The 22,227-nt window shown below is 36.2% G+C and overlaps 1 protein-coding gene across 13 annotated transcripts in view; it reads left to right on the top strand.

The window, feature by feature from the left end:
• dmd (dystrophin) overlaps window positions 1-22,227 on the top strand; it is a 2,688,357-nt gene that overhangs the window by 1,965,959 nt on the left and 700,171 nt on the right. For all 13 annotated transcript variants that reach the window (XM_051926236.1, XM_051926244.1, XM_051926242.1 and 10 more), the window contains one exon: window positions 9,526-9,737. In XM_051926236.1, coding sequence (XP_051782196.1) covers window positions 9,526-9,737 — 212 coding nt within the window. The remainder of the gene's footprint in view (window positions 1-9,525; window positions 9,738-22,227) is intronic.

Here is a 22,227-nt window from a genome sequence, read left to right as displayed (position 1 = left end):
TTGCAACTTGAGAGGTTAATGCAGCTAGTCACAATTTTCACCATATTGCTGCTCAACATGTGAAGATGTTGTGCAGACCTTGCTGCTTTTTCCTTGTTTCTGGTAGGTAAGTTAATTCTTATTCTGTAATGTTTGATCTTGGGTGAAACTTGCTGCATTTTCATTTCTAGATGATTTTCATTTTCACTCTATCCTTGTTCAGATCTTGCTTATTCCAATGCAGGTTCATGGCCACCCACCCTCTAGCATTGAGCAAAAAGGTGGAGACATCCTTGGAACACACTGAATATCTTTATCTAAACAATCTTTAGTGTTTGATTAGAAGCGAAAACATCTTTATCATTAAAATCTATTTCAAAAGGCAAACCATAATTTAGGGAATCTTGCATCTTTTTATCTAAAATCTAGTTTTGTATTGTGATCTGTAAGACTTAGGTAAATGGAGCAAAAACATTTTTTGTAAACACACCACAGAAAAAGAATGCAAATGTTCGGTAAAATGACATTAAAGAACATTATTTTTAAGAGTGCGGAATAGGTCCACAAACAGTGTAAAGGAAGTTATTGTCACTTTATTGGACTTTGTAACTTATATTACATTGCACATTAACTCACATTGCCATTCTCATGCTCTGTATGTTCTGTACCCTATCCCATGAGGTACGTAGGCACCCTCTTAATGAATACAGGACCTACAGTAGCATCTCTTGGTGGTAATCAGTTTTCTGTATTGTGCTATATGTTGTTCTTACAGATCTCGCTCTCTTCCTATTGTCAGGGCATTGAAAGGCCCTGCACCTGTTCTGTAGAATCCATTTTTACCTTCAGTCATGTTTCTGATCAGACATCCCAGTTCAAAGAAAATGACAAACAGATAAAACTTAAATAGAATTTAGATTTAATAGAATGATTGATTATGGTCTTCCTTCCTTATATTTTTCTGATCCTGTCCTATCATTTATACAAAGTTAATTGCTATTATCTGTACTCTTTTATCATTTCAAGAAGCTTTGTTCTCCATATTCTAGGTAAAGAATTCAGAATGTTAAAACATAATTTTACAACTGATAAATTATTCTTTCTTTTTCTTTTCTTTTTTGCTTTGTTTTAACAACTCTGGGCAACTTCTACTAATATAAGAAGTCCAATTTCAACTTTATATCACTTTCTGTTTTTTATATTCAAGAGCAGATAACTTTGCTTTTAGGCAGACACCAAACAATGAATGGAAAAAGGCAGCACAAGAAGCAATGAAGGATAGCACATTTTGAAGATTGATATCGTACAGTACTTGACAGTTATGGTAGTAATTCTTATTTTGTTATAAGCAAGCATACAGTTCAGTGATATGTTGTTGAATTACTTTGTTGTTTTCTGTCGTTTAAGTAGCCATAAAGATGGCTAGAGGCAGTAAATTGTTAAAGAATATTTCAGGATTCACAAAATATGCAAACTTGCAGAGTTATCTCTTGATTATTATCAGTATATCTCATAGGTGAAAGAGACATTGTAGCAAAATGCATACTCACAGATAGTAAGGTGATGCTATTTTTATTATTAGCTTTTGTATCTTGTGCATGTCCAGGGTGCTGATATGGAAATAAAAATAAAACAAAAGACAATAGGACAACTATTGCAGTCAAAGAGATATATCTACATGGAGTCCATTTACTGTAGCTCAACTACCCAAACATTGATTTTGTCTGCCTTCAGTTCTTCCTTATTACAATTTTTTTTTTCTGTGCACAAATGCTAAACCTCCTTCATCTTCAATGCAGTACTAAAAAGAACTTTAGTATACCATTTGCACCGAAATCTCTCTCCTAGTCCTAGCCACCACCACCTAATCAAAGCACCATGATGTGCCTACATTGATGGATTAAAGGCTAGAAGTCCACGTGACCGTCATCATCAAGTCCTTCCATGAGAACCCTGAATACAATGAGGACTGATCATTTATGTTAGGTAGAATGCCTAGAGGGGGCTGGGCGGTCTTGTGGCCTGGAACCCCTCAGATTTTATTTTTTTTTGTTTTTTCTGTCCTCCCTGGCCATCGGACCTTACTTTTATTCTGTGTTAATTAGTGTTCTCTTATTTTAATTCTTACTTTGTCTTTTTTCTCTTTCTTCATCATGTAAAGCACTTTGAGCTACTGTACATTATTTGTATGAAAATGTGCTATATAAATAAATGTTGTTGTTTTTGAGTGATAAACAGGTTTACTAAAGAGTGGAACCTTTCTTGTGAATGACTGCCTCCTCAGAGCATACTAAAAGTAACACGGTTATTAAAAACCTCCGATTCCGTTCTCTCTCAATTAGTGTTATGCACTGTGAGTAAAACGAGCACTCTCAAGTGGACCCCAAACTCTCAATGGCACTACTGTAAGCGAGGTATTGAAAAACATTGATTTATTAAGTAACAAATAAATAAATACACAAAGGAATTAGTAGCACAGAAAGAGTAAGTACAGTACAAACAATAAAAATCTAAGAAAGACAAAGCCTGTTTGGGTTCATTTATTTCAAATTAGGACCCTAATTTCCCATGTGGTGACTGAATGACTGAATGACTACCAAGCAGTTGCACTCATGCCAATCATCATGAAGTGCTTTCGAAAGGTTAGTCATGTCACACATAAAGACTAATCTCCCTGCCTCCCTTGACCCTCTTCAGTTTGCATACCACTCAAACAGGTCAACTGAGGATGCCATATGCTCTGCCCTTCACTTCTCCCTGACACATCTGGATAAAAAAGACACATATGTCAGGATGCTATTCATAGACTTTACCTCTGCCTTCAACACAATCATCCATTCAAAGCTGGTTGTAAAACTGAGCAGGTTGGGCCTGAACACCACCCTCTGCAATTGGATCCTGTACTTCTTGACAGAGAGGCCCCAGTCAGTTCAGATGGGCTACAACACTTCCAGCATCATCACACTGAGCACTGGAGCACCGCAGGGCTGCGTACTTAGTCCACTGCTGTTCACCCTGCTGACTCATGACTACACAGCCACGCACGACACCAACCACATCATCAAGTTTGCGGATGATACAATGGTGCTGGGACTAATAAGCAGGGATGATGAAACAGCATACAGAGATGAGGTAGAACGGCTGGCTGCATGGTGTGAAGACAACAATCTATCTCTCAATGTCGACAAGACAAAAGAGATAATCGTGGACTTCAGAAAATCACATCCTGCCCACATTCCACTCAGCATCAACGGTTTAGATGTGGAGACTGTTAGGAGTACCAACTTCCTCGGTGTGCACATAACTGAGGAACTTACGTGGACACATAACAACTCATCACTAATCAAGAAAAGCCCAGCAGAGACTACACTTCCTGCGACGGCTGAAGCAAGCAAGTCTTCCCCCTTCCATCCTCACCATGTTCTACAGAGGCACCATTGAGAGTGTTCTGACCAGCTGCATCACTGTCTGGTATGGCAACTGCAACATATCTGACCGCAAGCGCCTGCAAAGGATAGTGAAGACAGCAGAGAACATTATTGGGATGCCTCTCCCTTCACTACAGGACATATTTTACAAATGCAATGTCTGCAAGGCCTGCAGCATTGTGCAGGACCCCTTACACCCCTCACATGGACTTTTCATACTTCTGCCATCCAAGAGAAGATACTGCAGCATCAAAGTCAGATCTACCAGGCTGCAGGAGAGTTTTTACCCCCAAGCTGTTAGACTCCTTAACACCAGGCTGCCCCCTGGGACCTTCCACACTGCCTCAACCACCTCTAAAAAGAGAACTTTTATGCATGCGAGCCACTTTCCTGCAAAGGCAAAGACTAGTGGGCATGTAGAGAAGAACTGAAAATCTCATACTGAACTTTAAGTATTTTGACACTCTTGTTATCCTTCTGCTGTGAAACATTCTGACATGTCATTGTTTACACATGTCTTAAACAACTATTATCATACACTGATAATTTCTGTATTATCTATATCTATTATTTATTATTTATTTATTATATCATATATCTTACACATCAATATTGCTGCTACTTCTTTGTCTTGTCTTTGCACAATGTCTTGTCTTGTTTGTGTTTTAATTTTAAATTTAAATTTTAATTCTATTTTTAATTTATTATTTGCACGTCATGTTGTTACACTGTGGACCCTGAGCTTCGCAATTTCATCTATCTGCATACTTGTATATGGTTGTGATGACAATAAAGTTCACTTTGACTTTTTTTTTACTTTGGTATACTTACCCACATTGTTAGGCATTAGCACAGCATTACCCATCTTACCTCTCGTATTGTTCTCTCCCTGTATCTGCCAGGTGACCCCTTCTCTGTTTCACACCTGACTCTAAGTTCATTTAGTCTGTGGTGAGGAGGACTTTTAAATCTCAGTCCTGAAATATTTCTAATTTAACCCAAAAAGATACTTTTAGAACTGAACTGTGAAACACCATGGAGGGAGGCAGCTGCATTTTGGCATGGGGGTGAAAATGATCTTATTGTGCATCCTCCACTGTCCTTCCATTAACCTGGCATCCATGCCTGGGAGAGTTAATTTACTGTAGTTTTCCTATCCAGGATTCTGCGTAAATCATCATAATATGTTTCCTGATCTTGACAGCCATTATAGTATTAATGACAAGGCTGCCCCAGGCTATTCATATTTTCAGCAATTACATTTGTCAGTCTTCTTTAACATTTGGTTTTTAATCTGTCAGCATGCTAAGATTTTTTTCATAACTTGTTTTCTAAAAGTTGGGCTTTATCAAAACAGCACGGTTTAGACTACTTTGTGGCAGAAACAAAAAATTAGATGTTACTGGTAAAGCACTACACAGCAAAAACTGCAAAAAAACTTTAAAAGAGAGTTGTTTTAATTTTATTTAGCAAAAATATCTGCCAATGGGATGAGCAAAATTTACTTGACAAGATTTCTTAAAGTAAGCTAAAAATCGTAAAGACAAATTTTTTGATTAGTCAATAATTCTTACAATAAGGAAAACAATATTTTATGTCTTGATATAAATACTTTTCACTTACTTAGATTTAATTTTTGTAGTGTACACTAACCACTAGATATTAAGGATAGTGTCTGTGGTTTAAACCATTTTCAGGCCCTGTCCACACTACAACATTTTCATTTAAAAATGAAGACATTTGTCTCTGTTTTCACTTTTTGTCCACACCACGCAAGCATTTTCAAACAGTAAAAACTATTGCTTTTAAAAATGTAGTCATGGCATGGCCATGTGGATAGGAGAAATTTAAGATTTTTGAAAATGCTGACTCCATCGCGCCCTGGTTGGTTCGTGCTTATTACAGGTGTCCTCCCTCATTGGAACCTGCCAATTACAATGTGTCATTCCCTGATTGGTCACCCTTTATAGAAGAAAATCATATTCCAACAAAGGCACACATAGAGGAGTTGCTTTTCATGGTGCTTGTTTTGCTTACCTGTAATTGCCTTTTGTACAGTTTAAATGCTGCATACATGTGCAAAAGGCAAATCATTTACCAGTCCCTACAGTTTTGCGATAAATCCTGTCACTGGTGGGATTTGTTTTAAAACTTTTGCATAAAGTGACCCTCCTTTTTGAATGGATTGAGTTTAACTAATAAACATTGATAGGAGGCTGTCAACTGAGTTATTGGCAATCTGACTTTCAAGGGGCTCTGAATTTTTCATTACACAGTCCCTTGAAGCAATTTTCTGGTCTGTATCATATGCTATAGATGCCAAGGTGGTTGGATTGGTATCCCTACATGGAGGAAGTGCAGCCCTTACACAGAAGGGACGCTGTAATGGAAGATATATTGAAAAGACAGGGAAAGGTACTCGAGGCCTTGTAGTCCCCCAGTTTGGCAGGTGGCAGCATCCCTTGGGTAGAGCTCCCATTTCTACACCCACAGGGAACTTTGGGAATTGTAGTCTGGATGGACAGCCCTGTCAAGGTACATGGGTGCTGCCAGAGGGAGCTGTAGGGAGGAGACTCAAATATCTTATGGCTATTCCACCTGACCCTGAAGTGCTTCCATGGTGTAATCGAGTGGGACCAGAAGGGCTCCAGGGTCTAGCATAAAAGAAACTGATCGACCTCATCCAGGTGATTTGGAGTTGGAAGGTGGAGAACAAGGCTTGCCTGGAGTAGAGTAGAGGAGAATTAATATGGAAGTTGTAATTGTGAGTACCAGTTTTTGTGCATACAAAAATTCACTTTATTTGAACCTTGGCTGTGCCCCATGTTGGTCACAATGCGTATTTGGGTATTTTAGTGTGGACAACAATTACTTTTGTAAGCAACATGAAAAGTATACTGCGGATGGAGATTGTTTGTTTAAAAAATTTGTATGACACCTCCACTCCCTTTTTATCATTTATTTCTTCATTTTGTGGATTTTATCACTACCTTTCGATTACTGAGTATTGTTCCTTTGTTTTTGTTTATTTTTTTCCAAGCGAAAATGAATTATTTTTATGAGTAGCAATACAAATATGCAGAATGTGCTCCTGTGTGGGGATGCTTTACTGGATTGCATTAACTTGGCTCTCTGTGCTTATAGTACCTTTCAAGCATTTCAAACGTTACTGTACGTAATTATGTCAATAGCCTCACTTTAAATAAATTTTTGTCAGTATCCATGGGGGAAGCTACTGTATCTGCAGCAGTAGCAGTGAAGAAGGAGGAACTTACGAGAAAACAACTCCTTCTTCTACCAAGCATGGTTTTACTAGGAAGATGGCAGCCTTCAGCATTTAACATTTTGTCAATTTTGTGTTTGGCTAACTGCAATTTAGTTCAGCTCTCACTGCCTTAACAATAGTTTTTCACTATCATCTCCTGAATTAATGTAGCATATATCGTTATTTACATTGTCTTTCACCAGACCTTGTTGTACCAAACTGTTGAGTAATATCTATCAAAGTTTAACAGGGTTATGAAGGGAATATTCTGTGTTCTACACTCAGTAGTCTACTATATCTCTTTTGTGGTGTGTACTTAGTGATACAGTAAATTATAAATCTAACAATACAGTGGCTAAAATGTGTGAGCGATGACATTGATTTTGACCAGTATTTTTATCTGATAAGGATGTTTTTAGTAATTTCACCCAGTAGACCATTTGATTTCTAAGATGACAAAAAAAGTCTGTACTTCATCTGCTCACTGAGATGTGCACTTCCAATAATAAATTCACTTGCTTGTTAATTATATTTTATTCAATTTCAAGAGGAACACACTTACACTTCTGGGTAATGTCAGGATTTTGGGCTTGGCACATCTCAGAAATTCCTTGTCTTATGGAACATGTGCAGTTTTGAGAGACTGAAGGAAAACATGGTGATAAGCCAGACAGTCAGTGAACGCAAGAACTAACAATGGGTCATCTAGTCAAAGTATAGCATCAGTATTAAAATCCCAGAAAAGACCACACGTGACAAAAGCTGAGATATCATAGCTTACAAAGCCAGGAGATGGCTACTGTATTTATAGGTTAGTTTCTGTTTTACTACAGCTTTTAAGAAATTAGATTTTAAGAAAACCTTTTTTAGAGCTGAAAAATCTTTTTTAGAGCTGAATTTGTTCATATGTTCATTGCCCAGCTTACAATGTGTTAACCTTAAACTATAAAGTAACTGGTTTAACCTCCGCCTCTGACAAAATGTGTGAATTTGTGAAAATCACATTACCGGTGTGTTTTATCGTACTATAAAATCAAATGACTCTGCTTGCTCTCTTGCAGCAGCAAACATTTTATCTCTTGTTAAAACATATATCCCCTTCTTTCAAGTGCACAAAATCTTGTCCTGTGGACCCACATTATTTTTGCTACTCCTTTTTGCCAATTCTTACTCTTACTAAACTTTAGGGATATACAGTTCACAGTTGCAGTGCACCAGCACCCGAGACTGTGATCTACCAGCTTCTTCTGTCAGTAGCTTTTTCAGACTTGACCCAGGCGTGACTGTCAATGTAGGAGTGTTTGTTTTCTTTCTCTCTCCCTCTCCCTCACCCTTGATTGACCCAGCTGCTGCCAGTCCCCAGACAATAAAAATAAAGAAACAAACAGGCATAAAAAATGTTAAACAAATGGCTAGTGCCATAAACAAAACCAAATAGAGTATAGCATTTCATGCTATACAACCTGATAGTTCTAGATTTTCTGTTTCTCAGGCAGGCTTTAATCTTATAGTTTTACAAAATTTTATTTCAACTTCCTCCTGATATCTGGTTAAATGTGTTTCTCTCACTGAAAACCAGTCTCAAATCTTTGACCTGCTGCTCATAACCCTAAATCCTTGCCCTGCCATGTCCCCTTGCTTTCTTTCTGGACCTTGTCTGCACAATTCTGAAATGTACCTGAAGCGCCACACCAGAAACATGTCGGCACAATTTCACACCCAGAAGGTGCTCATAATAAAGTGCTGTTGTGAAACCAGTCAGAAGCAGACGTCAAACTTGCGGATGGGGACTGGTACTGGAGGTTTATATTGAAGCAGCTTGTGAAACCATAAATCCTATTAAAGAAAACAGCAGTTCTTATCAGTAAAACATGCATTTCTAAAAACTTGGGATTTACAATGTTTTTACACATATGTGTACTGCCAACAGGTTGTTTCTTTCTTTTAAAGACACTGCATAGGCAATTACCACAAAATATTACACATTACAAGTGTATAGCAACCAAGGGAAAGAACAGTAAAAGAATAGTAACAAAGCAAGTTTCAGAAAACATTAATTTCTCTCCATTCCTGAGCATAATTTTTGTTCCTGTTATATCATACTTGAGAATAGAAGATTAAATCAATGTTAAGTATTTACAAAGAAAATAGTAGATAGATAGATAGATAGATAGATAGATAGATAGATAGATAGATAGATAGATAGATAGATAGATAGATAGATAGATAGATAGATAGATAGATAGATAGATAGATAGATAGATAGATAGATAGATAGATAGATAGATAGATACTTTATTATAACCTTATCAAACCATCTTAATTGAATTCAGTGTTGTGGAGAGCCAGAGAATATCATGGCAACTTCAGGAGCAAAGTAGAAATCAGTCATGGATGGGTGACAGTTCATTCCAGGTTCCTGTCACTCACACTTAAGCAAGGCCAATTAACCTAACACACATTTTTGGGAACTGGGAGGAAAATCTGTAGAACATCTATTTTGTAAAATCTGGTTGGTTTATCATGGCTTTAGGGACAGCATTTTTTATCAAATACCAACTAGTTTTTGGGAGCTGGGAGGAAAATCTGTAGAACATCTATTATGTAAAATCTGGTTGGTTATCATGGCTTTAGGGGCAGCATTTTGTATCAAATACCATCTACTAGTATTTCCCGTGAGGAGATTTGACGCAACAATACAGCAATCCATCACTACATGTAGTCAATTCTAGCTGCAGTATATTGTTCACATAAAGCTGTCACTATTATTGGAAAAAGCTAAATTGATTCCAGGTGAAATGCTGTAAATATATAATAAGGAATGTTTTTGTTTCTGTGTGTGTTTTTCCATAGTTGACAAGATTCAGGTTCAATGGGAAGAAGTACTTGGTCGGCTTCAGTCTCGGCGACAACAATTACAGGACATGCTGCATGACTCCAGTCAGTGGCTTGATGCAAAGCAAGAAGCTGAACAGGTACTGGAGAGAGCTAAAGCCAGGCTGGAGTCTTGGAGGGAAATCTCTTATACGGTGGATGCTTTGAAGAGGCAAAATGCAGATTTAAAGGTAAAGCTGTTTTTCTTGAACTGTGTGGTGGTTGTTTGAATTTTTGAATGAGAATGTCTTAAATGTTACTTTATGGTAAAAGAGGTCTAGCAAAAATGGTTTGTGTCCACTAGGGGGTGCTTGGACAAACCAGGACTCAAAAAGAATACAATGTTATTAGTTCATAAATGTTTATTTTCAGTTCCCAGTTAATGCAGTTGAGTTTAATACATTCAAGTTTGTGGTAATGTGACGATTTATTGTCAATTTTAGATTTGCTTTAGCGGTTTCTCAAAAAGAGATGAGTCTTTATCTCTGTAGCATTAAAAAGTGTAAACTTTCTGGTCAGGGTTGGTTTCATTTATGTGTATTTTTGCTTTAAAGAACAAAAAGGTGTTATCCCTGCTTTTCAATCCTTTTCAATGCTTTTCTTGGGTTCAATCTCTCTTCATGGAGTATTGTCCCCAGTGATCCCCTTCCAGAATCCTCCTGAGAAATGGGCAGGCTCTTAGGCATCTCAGATTCTTATATTCCTTCTCAGTGGTTTTCCATAAGCTCCCAGCATGTTTCATGTCAGGAAACAGAATAAATTGCAAAACATCTTTACAAATTATTGAAGATATCTGATCTAAGTCAATAACATAAATAGGTTTTACAAAGTGCTTTTTACATTCAATAACTGAGAACAGAATGCAAAAAGGAAAATATTTATCAGCATATAAAATAACACACAAACCAAAGTACATATTTACTGCACATAACAAAGGCTTAGTTCATATAACAAGACAAATACTGTACGTTAGTATAACACTACACTTCATTACAAGTACCTCTTGTGGCACTATTGTTGATGCAATAAAGATATCTGATGCTCATAACAGAGCTGATGGCACAGTCACTCAATACCCTCACTGAAGACTGCAATATACTGTGGATGTTTAAAGTCTTAATCCTATGATCAGACTGGAATGGCGCTGCCAGGTAAAGTAGCTCAGAGAAGCAGCTTGAAATGAGGCACAGTAGAATGAACTAAAGAAAATACAGTTGTAGTCAATACACTGCCAGCATTAGCTATAATGATAAATCAATAACACTTTAGATATCCATTACAGGCAGCAATTAAAAGGCTTTATGCTATAAACCACACCCCTTTTTAAAATATAAATCATTGAAAACAAACAGTAGCATATTCCAAGAGTCTTATCATTTTAACTGATAATTTATTATTGTTAATAGCATAGTTAAAAAAAAATCTAAAGTGGCCAACCCATGACTTTCTCCATGCTTATAACATAAGCAGATGGTATGAATTTACTGAAATATTTTCAATAGAACTTAATTTTGTTTTTTATAAATTTAGTCCTCTTTAAAAGCAAAACTACCATTTAAAATTTTATAGAGGCTTAATGCATAATCAAAGTCCCTTTGTAGTTGAGTTTTGTTGCTGTGACTACTGTATCTGACAATTTTGAACTTTTAACACCTTAAAGCTAAAGCATTGAATTGAACTCATAAAATGTATTCCTTTCAAAGCCCTTAAATGCAAATGTCAAATTTTGTATATTTCAAAGAAGTGAGTTTGCTGCTCTTAGCATCAGCATTAAAAATATTTAACTTAATAGCTCAAAGATGGAATTTTCATTTTCAAGTTAAAATTTCCAGAAAAGAAAAAACCATGAACACACATCTTTCCAAAGTGATCAAAACATGTTTTCCATTGAAATACTAGTCAACTTTTTCATGAAAACAATACTTTTTCCCAGTGCTTGAAGTGAGCTGGTACCCACCAGTACACAGTATCGTTACTTTTCACGAGGGAGATCTCACAAATGGCTCTTACATCGACTGTCAATGTATCACAACAATGGAACAATGTAAGTATCACTGTACCTGCAACTTTTCTTAGTATACAAATGAGCAAGAGGAACCTCTTGAGCATTCTTAATGGGGGACCCATACTTAGATCAACTTTCATTGTATCTCAACAATCTTAACATGAGTACCAGCACCTCTTCATGAATCTTCACTGGAGACTCATCCACCTATCGGATCAAATCTCAATGTATTACTACAAACAGGGGACTGCTGGTAATTTGGTTCCTCTGCAAGCACTACTTTCTCCTTATATAATTAAGGAAAAAGCAAAAATGTTTATAGATTGTTAATAATTGGTTGATAATGTATACCTAAACAAATGCATGACTGATAAACAATGTATAAAATTCTTAAAACAAAGCAGTTGGCTGTTCACCACTTGACCAGTAACATTGTGGGGGGTAGGCCATTCTAAAATAAAGAGTCTTTGGCCTACTGACTTCCACATTGCTTCTAATATATTTGTTGGCAGATCATATCCATTTGCCTGAATAATAAAAGGTCTAACCCCCAAAATTCAGTATAATATACAGTATTTAGAAACAAATATCTGTGAATTAGTATGTGAAACAATGTGGTTGACCGACATAAGAAATTACAAATTATGTTTTATAGTACATTTTAGGTACTATTAAATGTATTACAATGAATTTAACATGAAAAATGATTAGGAGTATATAGAGTAAATTTTTGATTTGAAAATTGTTTATATCATTTTTTCAAAACTCCCTCACTCATTCAATAAGTGTTGCTGATCTATAATAATAATAGTACATCTTTTCTTACAATCATTGATCCTGTAAAAGGGAGGTTTTACTTGTTTGAACTTGTAATTAACTTTGTAAAATATGCAGTGTTTATGTGCTGTGGGAGTTTTTTTTTGGAGACAGAGACACCATTAATGGAATCAAACCTTCACAATTTATTCTCTTCATTTGCATTTCCAGTCCAAGTTTTAGGAGGAATGCTAAGTTTCTTTTGTTTTACTGTTTGATATAAACAGGAACAATGAAGTCACTGTTAATTTGCTGCTTGATACTCATAAAAAGCAATTAAAAATTAGCTTTTTTTATGACACAGTAAAAATTAAAGGAAACAATTCAGGCAGGTATTACGTTAGAACAAATTTGAAACAATTACCAGGGGCCATTCTATGTTGGGTGATTATTTGTATTTGCTGTATTTATATTTATTTTATATAAAGAAATAAATTGAGAGATCAATGTTCTATCTCAATTTAGCAAATAATAATAATAATAATGAAAAAAACTCTGAATCTTCCCATTGTTCCCACTGCAAGTTACCACTAGTTAGCAAATAATTTTCTCATTTCCCACAGGTATTAATGGTCACTACATAAGTGATCACACATTTGTCCCTGATTCCAATTTTACCCCAAAGATATATTCCCCCTCCAAAAATAAAGAAGCAATATGAAAATGATGTAGTTATACAAAGTCACATTCATGCTAACATTGATATTGTGGGAAAAGAACAAGAGAGACAAGGAAAAGATTTCGGGCTCCACCCCATATATTCAAAATCCTGGGAAGACAAACAAACAAGGCAGTAAATCAATAGCACAGAATTCAGCAAAGTACTCACTTTAGACTGTGTCCAAAACGGGACTGAGGAGTAAAGGAAAATGGCTGGCTTTATAGCTGGTGAGGGGGAAGGGGTGTGTCCAAAGGGTTGAAACCGGAAGTGAAGTCAGTGGTAGGGTGGGGTTGGAACCAGATGTGAGGTTAGGCCAGTTTCTGTTCAGAGGAGCTGGATGGGAGAAAGAAAAGGCATTAGTGCAAGCTGTTAACCCCTGATCCAGCTTACCATGTTCAGTCAAGCCCATTAACTGCTTCCCATGCACTTGTGTGTGACAATACAAAATCAGCCAATTTTTCTGAGAGGTATTACCACAGTGGTTAGTGTTGCTGCCTCACAGCTTCACGAGACTCAAGTCTAGCACCATATCCAGGGATGGCTCCTGCTTCAAATTCAATGCAATGGCTCTGGCTACCTAGACTGTTACACTAAATGTTTTAAGCATTTGGATAGATATTTTCTGTAAAGAATGCTGACTGTCCTACCAAAATGCAATTTCTAAAAACATATTTTGTTTTAACATTCAGCTGTCATTAAAATCAAGATATCCTGGCCTAGCTGCACAGCTACATGGAGCAGTCAATTTTCAAGTAACTACAAATTCAAAATATATTGGATGTCTTTATTGTGGAGGTGCTGAGATTTCCGTTCCTTTGATGAAACTGACTAAATTAACTAAGATGAATGTAGCTTGTTTTCCCAAGAGATCATTAGTAAGACGAAAAGGTAATACAGTAATCACATAAAGGGATTTGATGGAGTCTGCCATATATGGTACTAGATAAAATGAAAGATGAGTAGGAAAAATCACTGTAAACAAGTCTGAACTGCAGTATCAGCATCTTTCTGTCTACTTTGATACACGTTGGACAGTAGCTATTTTGCAAAGAAGAAGGGTAATCCTATATTTTCATTTCTTATTTTTACTGCTTAGTAAATATAATGTTCAGAGATAATAAAATTTTACACATTGTAAAACTAATGCATATTTAAACCTCCATATAAGCTAACTGTCAACCCCATGTCATCTGCTTTATAAAATATGAATACATTTCTCAATTAAACAGAAAAAAAGCGTTTACAAACTCTACTTAGTAATGAGATAAGAGTCCTGTTTTTCCCATTGCTTTTGCATCGGTTCATTATTTGTAGGAAACCCTTCCAACTTTAGATCAAGGAATACCTTAAGTATATACATTTAATTTGTTCCTGTTATTTATTTACTTTTATGTGGTACTGTTAAGAAGAGAACAAATACAAATGGGAACTCCAATGTACCAGATACATATGATAAATAAACTCGGACTTGAATTGTAGCCATCCATCACCAGTTTTCAAACTTTCTCAATCTAATTTTAGGTCATAAGAGCCAGAGCATATCTTCGCAACCAAAGAATATATGCATACAAAAAGTAATCAGGCCAGAATTGAAATACTGTCATCTTAGCTGCAAGGCCTTAGTGTTAGCCACTGCACTACCAAGCTGACCCTTGGATGGCAATCTCTTTAGAAAATTCAACTGCACAAAATGAGTCATCACCCTGTGCTTCTGACACATTTTCACGATACTATTATTTAAAAAATTAGAAATAATTGGTCAAAATGTGCCTATTGACAAAGGGAAATATATTCAGAACATGGATAATTCACTTGATAACACTTTCTGAAAGTTAGATTTAAAATAATATTTTGAAGATAAATTCCAAACTTAAGTAATTCCAAATGAGTAATATCTAATCCGAACAGTAGTGCTAAACTATATAAAAAGTCTTCAGACCATAATTAAACATAATCCTCTTTAAGCACTAGACAAATGTATCTTTATTTTTCCCTGATCCACATCCCTTCAGTCCAATAAATAAAATCTTAAAAAATCTTTCCCGATCCCCCTGCCACTCATGCTCAAATGTTTTTCACTGAAGCAAACAATGAAAAAAAAATGCTTGGCAAGAAACTAATTAAAATTTAAATCATTTAACAACAAGTAAAACCCCGACAGACTTCTGGAATAAATTAGGTATTCTCAAAAATAATATACTTTTCCTGGATTTCCTTTTTTCATTTTTCAAATGCAGAACTGCCATAATTAAAGTGCATCTTGCTATTTACCAAGACTATAGAGAGATGGAGACAGCTGAGAAAAAAAATGTAATAAATGTGGCCACAGAAAATAAAGACAAATTCTCAAATTTGCAAACACATTAGTACAAGATACTTGCTGTAATAAGCTCCTCTTAATTCAGTATTACAGTCCTGTTGCCTCATGTATACCAGAGGAGAAACTCTTCTGAGTTTTCTGCAATGATAACATAATTTTCTTTTGATTTTGCTTACTAGTTAACTCCTAAATAGGCTTTGGATCGTATAAGTAAAGACAGGTTTTAGTTGCAATGTGCTGATAAGACTGAATATTAAGATTTTAAACAAAACTGTTAGCTCATTTTGTTGTAAAGGAGTAAAAGGAGCAGAACATTAATGCAGTTTTATTTAGCAGATGTACAGATAACTGGTAAGGGTCACCAAGAAACCTAAGGTCCAGGTGGGATCCAATCCTACCACTTACAGTCATTTCAAACCCAAATTATCAGGAGCTACATTTCTGAAACAACAATCAGACAGTCACTTCATTTATTTTGAAACATTGGACAAAATCATATGAACCCTCATGAATATTAAACCAACTGAGTCTTGGAAGATGAATCCAGGCGTGGTAGTAAGGATTTTGGACCCCTTGAAAGGTCAGAAATGAACTGTGAACAAGGATCACACAAAAGTGAGATTAAACTAATAACCTGATGATATTTTTTAATACATTTATGAGGAGAAAGGCAAGACATAAGTGTAAGTAGCACAACTCATTTATATTTGTTATTCTGTATTTTTGCTCCAGTTGTATTTTCTTCTGTTTTTGGAACTGGTGATGGACTGTACTGGTTGGTTTAGAGATAATATAAGAATGTAACATTATTGTTTACAGCTATGCAGATCTGTACAGGCACACCTCACCGTTCGCTACAGCACTGGATGTTTATAGAGCAGCTTGTGATTGTCACCAGCCACAGTGCTTAACGTTGTGCTTCAGCAAAATCCAGAGCTGCATTTGTTTGTTTTACTTTTGCAAGGACAGCTTTATTCAAGAGATCTTGTAGCTATGATTTTTGTGAACGGAAGGCAGCCAAACAATAATAGCATTATTTCCCAGTTTGTGTTATTGCAGAGAATGTTATCATGGGGATTTGCTGTATTTGTGTTTTATTGTTTAACATATACCATGTATAGGCTATTGTGTTTCCTCCCCAATGTCCAGTTCTTCACATACAGCACTCTAAACCCAATGCAAATTATTGTGTAAATTACAGTATGTAATATGTGCTGACTAGTAAGCTACTCTGCGGTGGGTTGGCACCCTGCCCGGGATTGGTTCCTGCCTTGTGCCCTGTGTTGGCTGGGATTGGCTACAGCAGACCCCCGTGACCGTGTGTTCGGATTCAGTGGGTTGGAAAATGGATGGATAGTAAGCTACTAGATTGTGTTCTATTGTTCTATAAATACAGTAAAACCTTGGATTGCAAGTAACTTGGTTTTGCAAGACGAGCTAAAATGTTTATAACGTTTTAACTTGATAAACGAGTGAGGTCTTGCAATACTAGTAGTACGTATACGCTTTGTCTGCCGAGCATCACGTGATCACAGCGTGATCTCACTGCAGGATTATGGGTAATCGTCTCCCATGCTTGGTCTCAGTTGGCATGCCTCACTCATATAGTCAACATCCATATGAGTGTATAATGTTTACTATAGCATGGTGACCACGTGTGTGTGGTGTAACGTACGAGTCCATGTCATGCACCCCAAAACACGAGGCTGAGTCTCAGTACTTTAGCAAAACCAGCTTTATTCAGAGTGAAACAGGAACAGCACGGTTATTTATTGTAGCGGGATCTACCACGCTCCTATACAGAGACACAGCAATTAGGCAGGGTTGTGACCAGGTTAGGGGCTAAGTAATACTGTGCTCTTGCATTTATAATGTTCCTTGCATCACCCATCAACGGCAGGCGCTTATAGCACGACCTCAATCTTTTCTGATTCACTTTTACGGCGAACTGCTACAGCACTGGGAGCCTGCGGTGGCTAAAGGGACGCTCTTCCGCATGTCGTCCCATTGGGGGGGAATCCCAAAAGAGTTTAGAAACCTTACAGTGCGTAAAGCATTTTTTAAAATTTTGTGTCCAAGTGTAGTGACTCTTCAGGCAAAAGCAACTGTCATTGGATAGGTTCCTTGTTAAAGTCACAAAAAAAGAAAAAGATTCCAGTGAGCCAACAGATAGCAGTGATTCTGTTAGTTAGAGTGAAAGTCGTCCTATACAAAAACTCTCCTCCTCTCCTCTCTCTCATCTCCCTCGCACCAGCCACAATTCTTTTCAAAGGTAAAGTGCAGGTTAATTTGTTTTAGTATTTTTATTTTATATTTTGTATTAATTATTTTTATATGAATATTTTTGGGTTGTAGAACGATCATCTGAATTTCCATTATTTCTTATGGGGAAATTCGCTCTGATATATGAGTGCTTTGGATTATAAGCACGTTTCCAGAACAAATTATGCTCACAAACCGAGGCACCACTGTATAAATAAACATCAGCAATAGGTGAAATAACAAACTTTAAATTGACATGTCTATAGATTGTTTCTGGCTAGCGGCACAGTTTGGGGAAGGGAACTTAGACTTGGGGTCCATCCTTGTCTTAAACTGCATGATTGTTGTGCAATAACTTCAGAACAATGAACATTATATAAATATTTGAGTTGAGTGAGTCTAACACAAAAACAACGATAAGGATGCTTCTCTGTGTACTTTCTAAGGCATAGATACTGTATACAGTATATGCACAGATTCAGAGCTGAGAGATGATGTTGGAGCTGTCAAAAATTCTGAGTGAAACAAATGAACCATTACAATAGGGGTTTCAAAACTCATGATGAACATGGTTCCATTTTCTTAGATCTTGGAGATATTTAGTCATAGATCAGTAACTCTATTTTTATTAAGTTTCTAATCATATGAATTAAGATGACCCCCATTTTTTCAGATTCTCTCCATCAGAAATGCATTTGGAACCATAACGATTTATATTGTATAATTTTTGGGTGGGCTGATTTTTTTTTTTTTTTACTTTTTATAAATTTTTATTTTTATTACAATTTTTCACGTCACCATTTTTTTTGTTTGATTATGAGAGTCCATTTCCTACACTTTTGTCATGGGTGGTCTCAGATTCTAGATAGAAATGATGCCCATTGCTATTATGTGATTGAACAGCATTACAAGAAATGATTTCATCATGCCACCATTAAAAAAGACTAACATCTGAACTTTGATTCAAACCAAATTAATGACTGATGTTAAATACAAAGTAAATTTAGAACAGACTTCCTGATGGCAACATATTTCTGTTTGACAGTTTGATGATTTAAGATTGTTAATGATTTAAAAATATCTAAATAGGTTTACAGATATCTTGAAATTTTCAAAGATATTTGTAACTCATTTACAGATACCTCTATATATGGTAATCTGGCTTACCATACATCCATCTAATATATTTATAGACACACTTATTCCATCTAATATATTTATAGACACACTTATTATCTATTCAACTGCTCAGAAACTCTTTTGCTGTCTTGTACTGAATGCTGAATTAAGAGAATTTATCTAGGTGCTCCATTAATTTTCTCTGTTTCCTGTATATTTAAAATGACCATATCTGCATATCCTGTTTTTTATTTACTAGAGTAGGATTATAATTTATTAAACATGCCACTTTTTAACATTTTGAACAAATGTATACATTATACTAATAATCATCACTTCAAGAAAAAGCTACCTTTAAGTGTTTGTCTGTTGGGGTATATATAACTTTCCACATTAATGTTAAATAGACAAAAGAAATAAATCCTCATACGAATTTAGCAAACTTGATATGGTCACATGACCTGGCTTAAGCAAATGTGATGCTTAATGCAGTTCTGTAAGACATATTTCAGTCTGTGATGCATCAGAACATCTTCTTAATGTGCCTTAAAGAACTGATTGAATAAGCAAGTTTCAGACACCAGCAACACATTTGCAATGTCTCTGCAAATAAACCTGACTGATTAAATGTGGCATTTAGCATGACTGACTGCTGTGTTTTAATCACAAGATTTAATTATGATATGGGCTGTGTTTCAACGTGGCCTTTTGGCTACTGAAGTTCTATCCATGTTTCATTAGTAACAGATAGTCCTTAATTAAAATAAAATCATTTTATTTCTCAGTAGGGAACTGCGCTGAGCTCTCTTTGTCAAAGCATCATCTATATATTTCCATTTTTGGTATTTTTAGATATGTAAATGATATGATGTCAAATGTAATCTTTTGGAAAAGTGGAAAAGGCTACTTATCTTTTTATTCATCTTCAAAATTTGTGGGGATAATGCTTGTTTGTAGTCTCCGTTGCTCTTCTTTGGCGTGTAATAATTAATTTGCAGAAGACTTCTAAAAACAGTGTGAAATCCATAATTTTGTATGAATATTGACCATTTACCTCACAAGTACAGTATGTCAGCTTAATATTCAGAATTTCTTTGTCGTGCATGTTTAAATAAAAAGGGAAAGAAAAGAGAATGACAGACACATATGACTTGCTAGAATTTCCAGCTGTGCACTGCTACCACATCCAGAGTTTATTCCCACATTGCCCCCAGGATTGCCTTTATAGGCACTGCAAATCCCACAGTCCTGAACTGAATAGTTTGGTTAGAAAATGGGTGAATGGATGGAAAGCACGATGAGAGGATGAAAGGGGATGAAAAACATTTTCTATTTACCTGTTTACAGTTAATTGAAATGTTTGAGTGGAGGTATGTGACCATTGTGAATCAGACTTAGTTAAGAAACTGAACTTTCAAAACTCTGGTTTGATAGATGAAGGTTACTGCATAACACTCACTATCCGTATATTCTTGAAAGCTAGCTATTTCAGTTTTTATAGTAATAAAGCTCCTACAGATGGCAGAAATGGAATTATTTGAGCTCAGGGTGTTAGCTAAGACTAGAACTCCAATTTCATGTCTCACTAAAATGGACCAGAGTGGCTTGTTCTGATGATGATGTGGTGCTTTCTTTGACAAGTTGTTAATTCAAAGGAACATACCCAAGGTAAAGACAATTCTCTTTTTGTGCTTGAGTATTCTGCTGTCACTGGGTGGGTATGAATTTAAGGTGCTTTTGTAGATGCGTGGCCCTTGATGCTTATCTAGTAGAGCAATGGTCAACCACTCATGGCTTCCATTTCTCAAGTATAACATCTACAGAATATTTTGGGATGCCTCTGAGGAGCAGTTGGACTACTCTAGGTTGGATACAGAATGTCATTTGGCACCTGTGTGATGCAATACCATGAAATCTTTCTGTTTGTATCAGAAGCATAAGGGATTTTACTTGATACAATTTTTTCCCACATGTAGGTATGCCGCATAAACCTTCTGACTTTAGAACTGTTTCTTATTTAACACTGATTTATTCCAAGTCACTTTCTGTCTTCATATCCACAATGATTTTTCTCAAAATTCTAGTTTTCTTTCACATTCCAAATTGTGCATGTTGTTTTTTAAATAAGTGTGAGTGTTCCCCACTGTGAACTGAGAGCCAATCCAACATTAGTAATTTCTTTGCTCACAGAGTTACATGTAGTGGCTTCAAGAAGATACTTAGGGTAATCATACTAAAACTGCCACTGATCTCAAGATGAAAATCATGTTAATGCTACCAAGAACTGCAATTTAGGTGTTACTCTGTGGAGCTCAGATTTTACAGATATTTAAACAAGCTGGAGTAAACAATACCACAGATACTATAGTAGAATTATCAAGTGAGATCTTACATTTCTTCCAGGTATTAGTCAAATATGCTGTATATACTCATAAAGTATATAAGAATGGTGCTGAAAAACATTCTAACTCGATTTAGTAAAAGAAGCACCAATAAAAACAAACAAGGTATATTTTTCAGTGAGTACTAACACTCAGTTTTGTATTTCGCTCTTCACTGACTGCAGGTGCAGAGTGCTGTAACCAGTTCTCAGGTAAAATACAAGTATGGAATTTACAAATTAATAAATATAGAATTATTACTCATTTAGACACAGTCAGTATTTATTAAAACACAGAGAAAACAAAGTAGAAACTGATTAACATAAATGTAAAACAACAATATCTGTCCATTAATTATATGTTCAGCTGTAGCCAGATGACAACAGAAGAAAGAAAAACAAAAACTCCAGTCAGCAGTATTCCTAGTGAAAATACACCTCTGGATGGTCCAACGTCCATTGTAAGAGAGAAAATCAAAGTTACAGTCACTGTCCTAGAGACCTAGGTCAACTAGCTGCCCACCCCTCGCCCTCCATGGAGAGCCAATGTAAGGTCCACAATGCTTTACTCTGCCACTGAAATAAAATATTTTGTTTTGCTTTTGTACACACAATTTATAACTGACTTGATATCTGCATAGTACATCTCATTGCTCCAGATTGGGGAACATATGGTACTCACATGGGCCTAGGTCTGGAGAATAAGATTGTGATGGCTTCTTTTTGAATCCACAGTTTTGCAAGTAACTTTCCTACCTATTCAGTGTGAGTGGAGGTGTTGTCATGAAGCAAAAGGAGAATGGTGTAAGATGCTAGGGGTCGCTGTTGCCCCTTTAACCCGAACAGACTAATGCTCAGGACACAATGTAAAAGCAATAAGAAGTGTTTTAATTATGTTCTTCTCAGTAATAGTGCCCTAAGCACCACAGCCAAATTAAACAGGCAAAAATACACAATAATCTTACAATTGTCTTCTCTCTTTTCTCTTCCACACCTCCCAGCAAGCATTGTCCACCTCCTCCATACTCTGACTCGCCTGCTGGGTATTCCAAAGTCCTATAAATAGTCCATGACCCTGGAAGTGCTTCTGCTCTTTTCCGTCCATTTGACCTGCCAGC

The sequence above is a fragment of the Erpetoichthys calabaricus genome, chromosome 4 (genome assembly GCF_900747795.2).
Source record: "Erpetoichthys calabaricus chromosome 4, fErpCal1.3, whole genome shotgun sequence".
Classification (NCBI taxonomy): Eukaryota; Metazoa; Chordata; class Cladistia; order Polypteriformes; family Polypteridae; genus Erpetoichthys; species Erpetoichthys calabaricus.
This window is presented reverse-complemented; position numbering and strand designations above follow the sequence as displayed.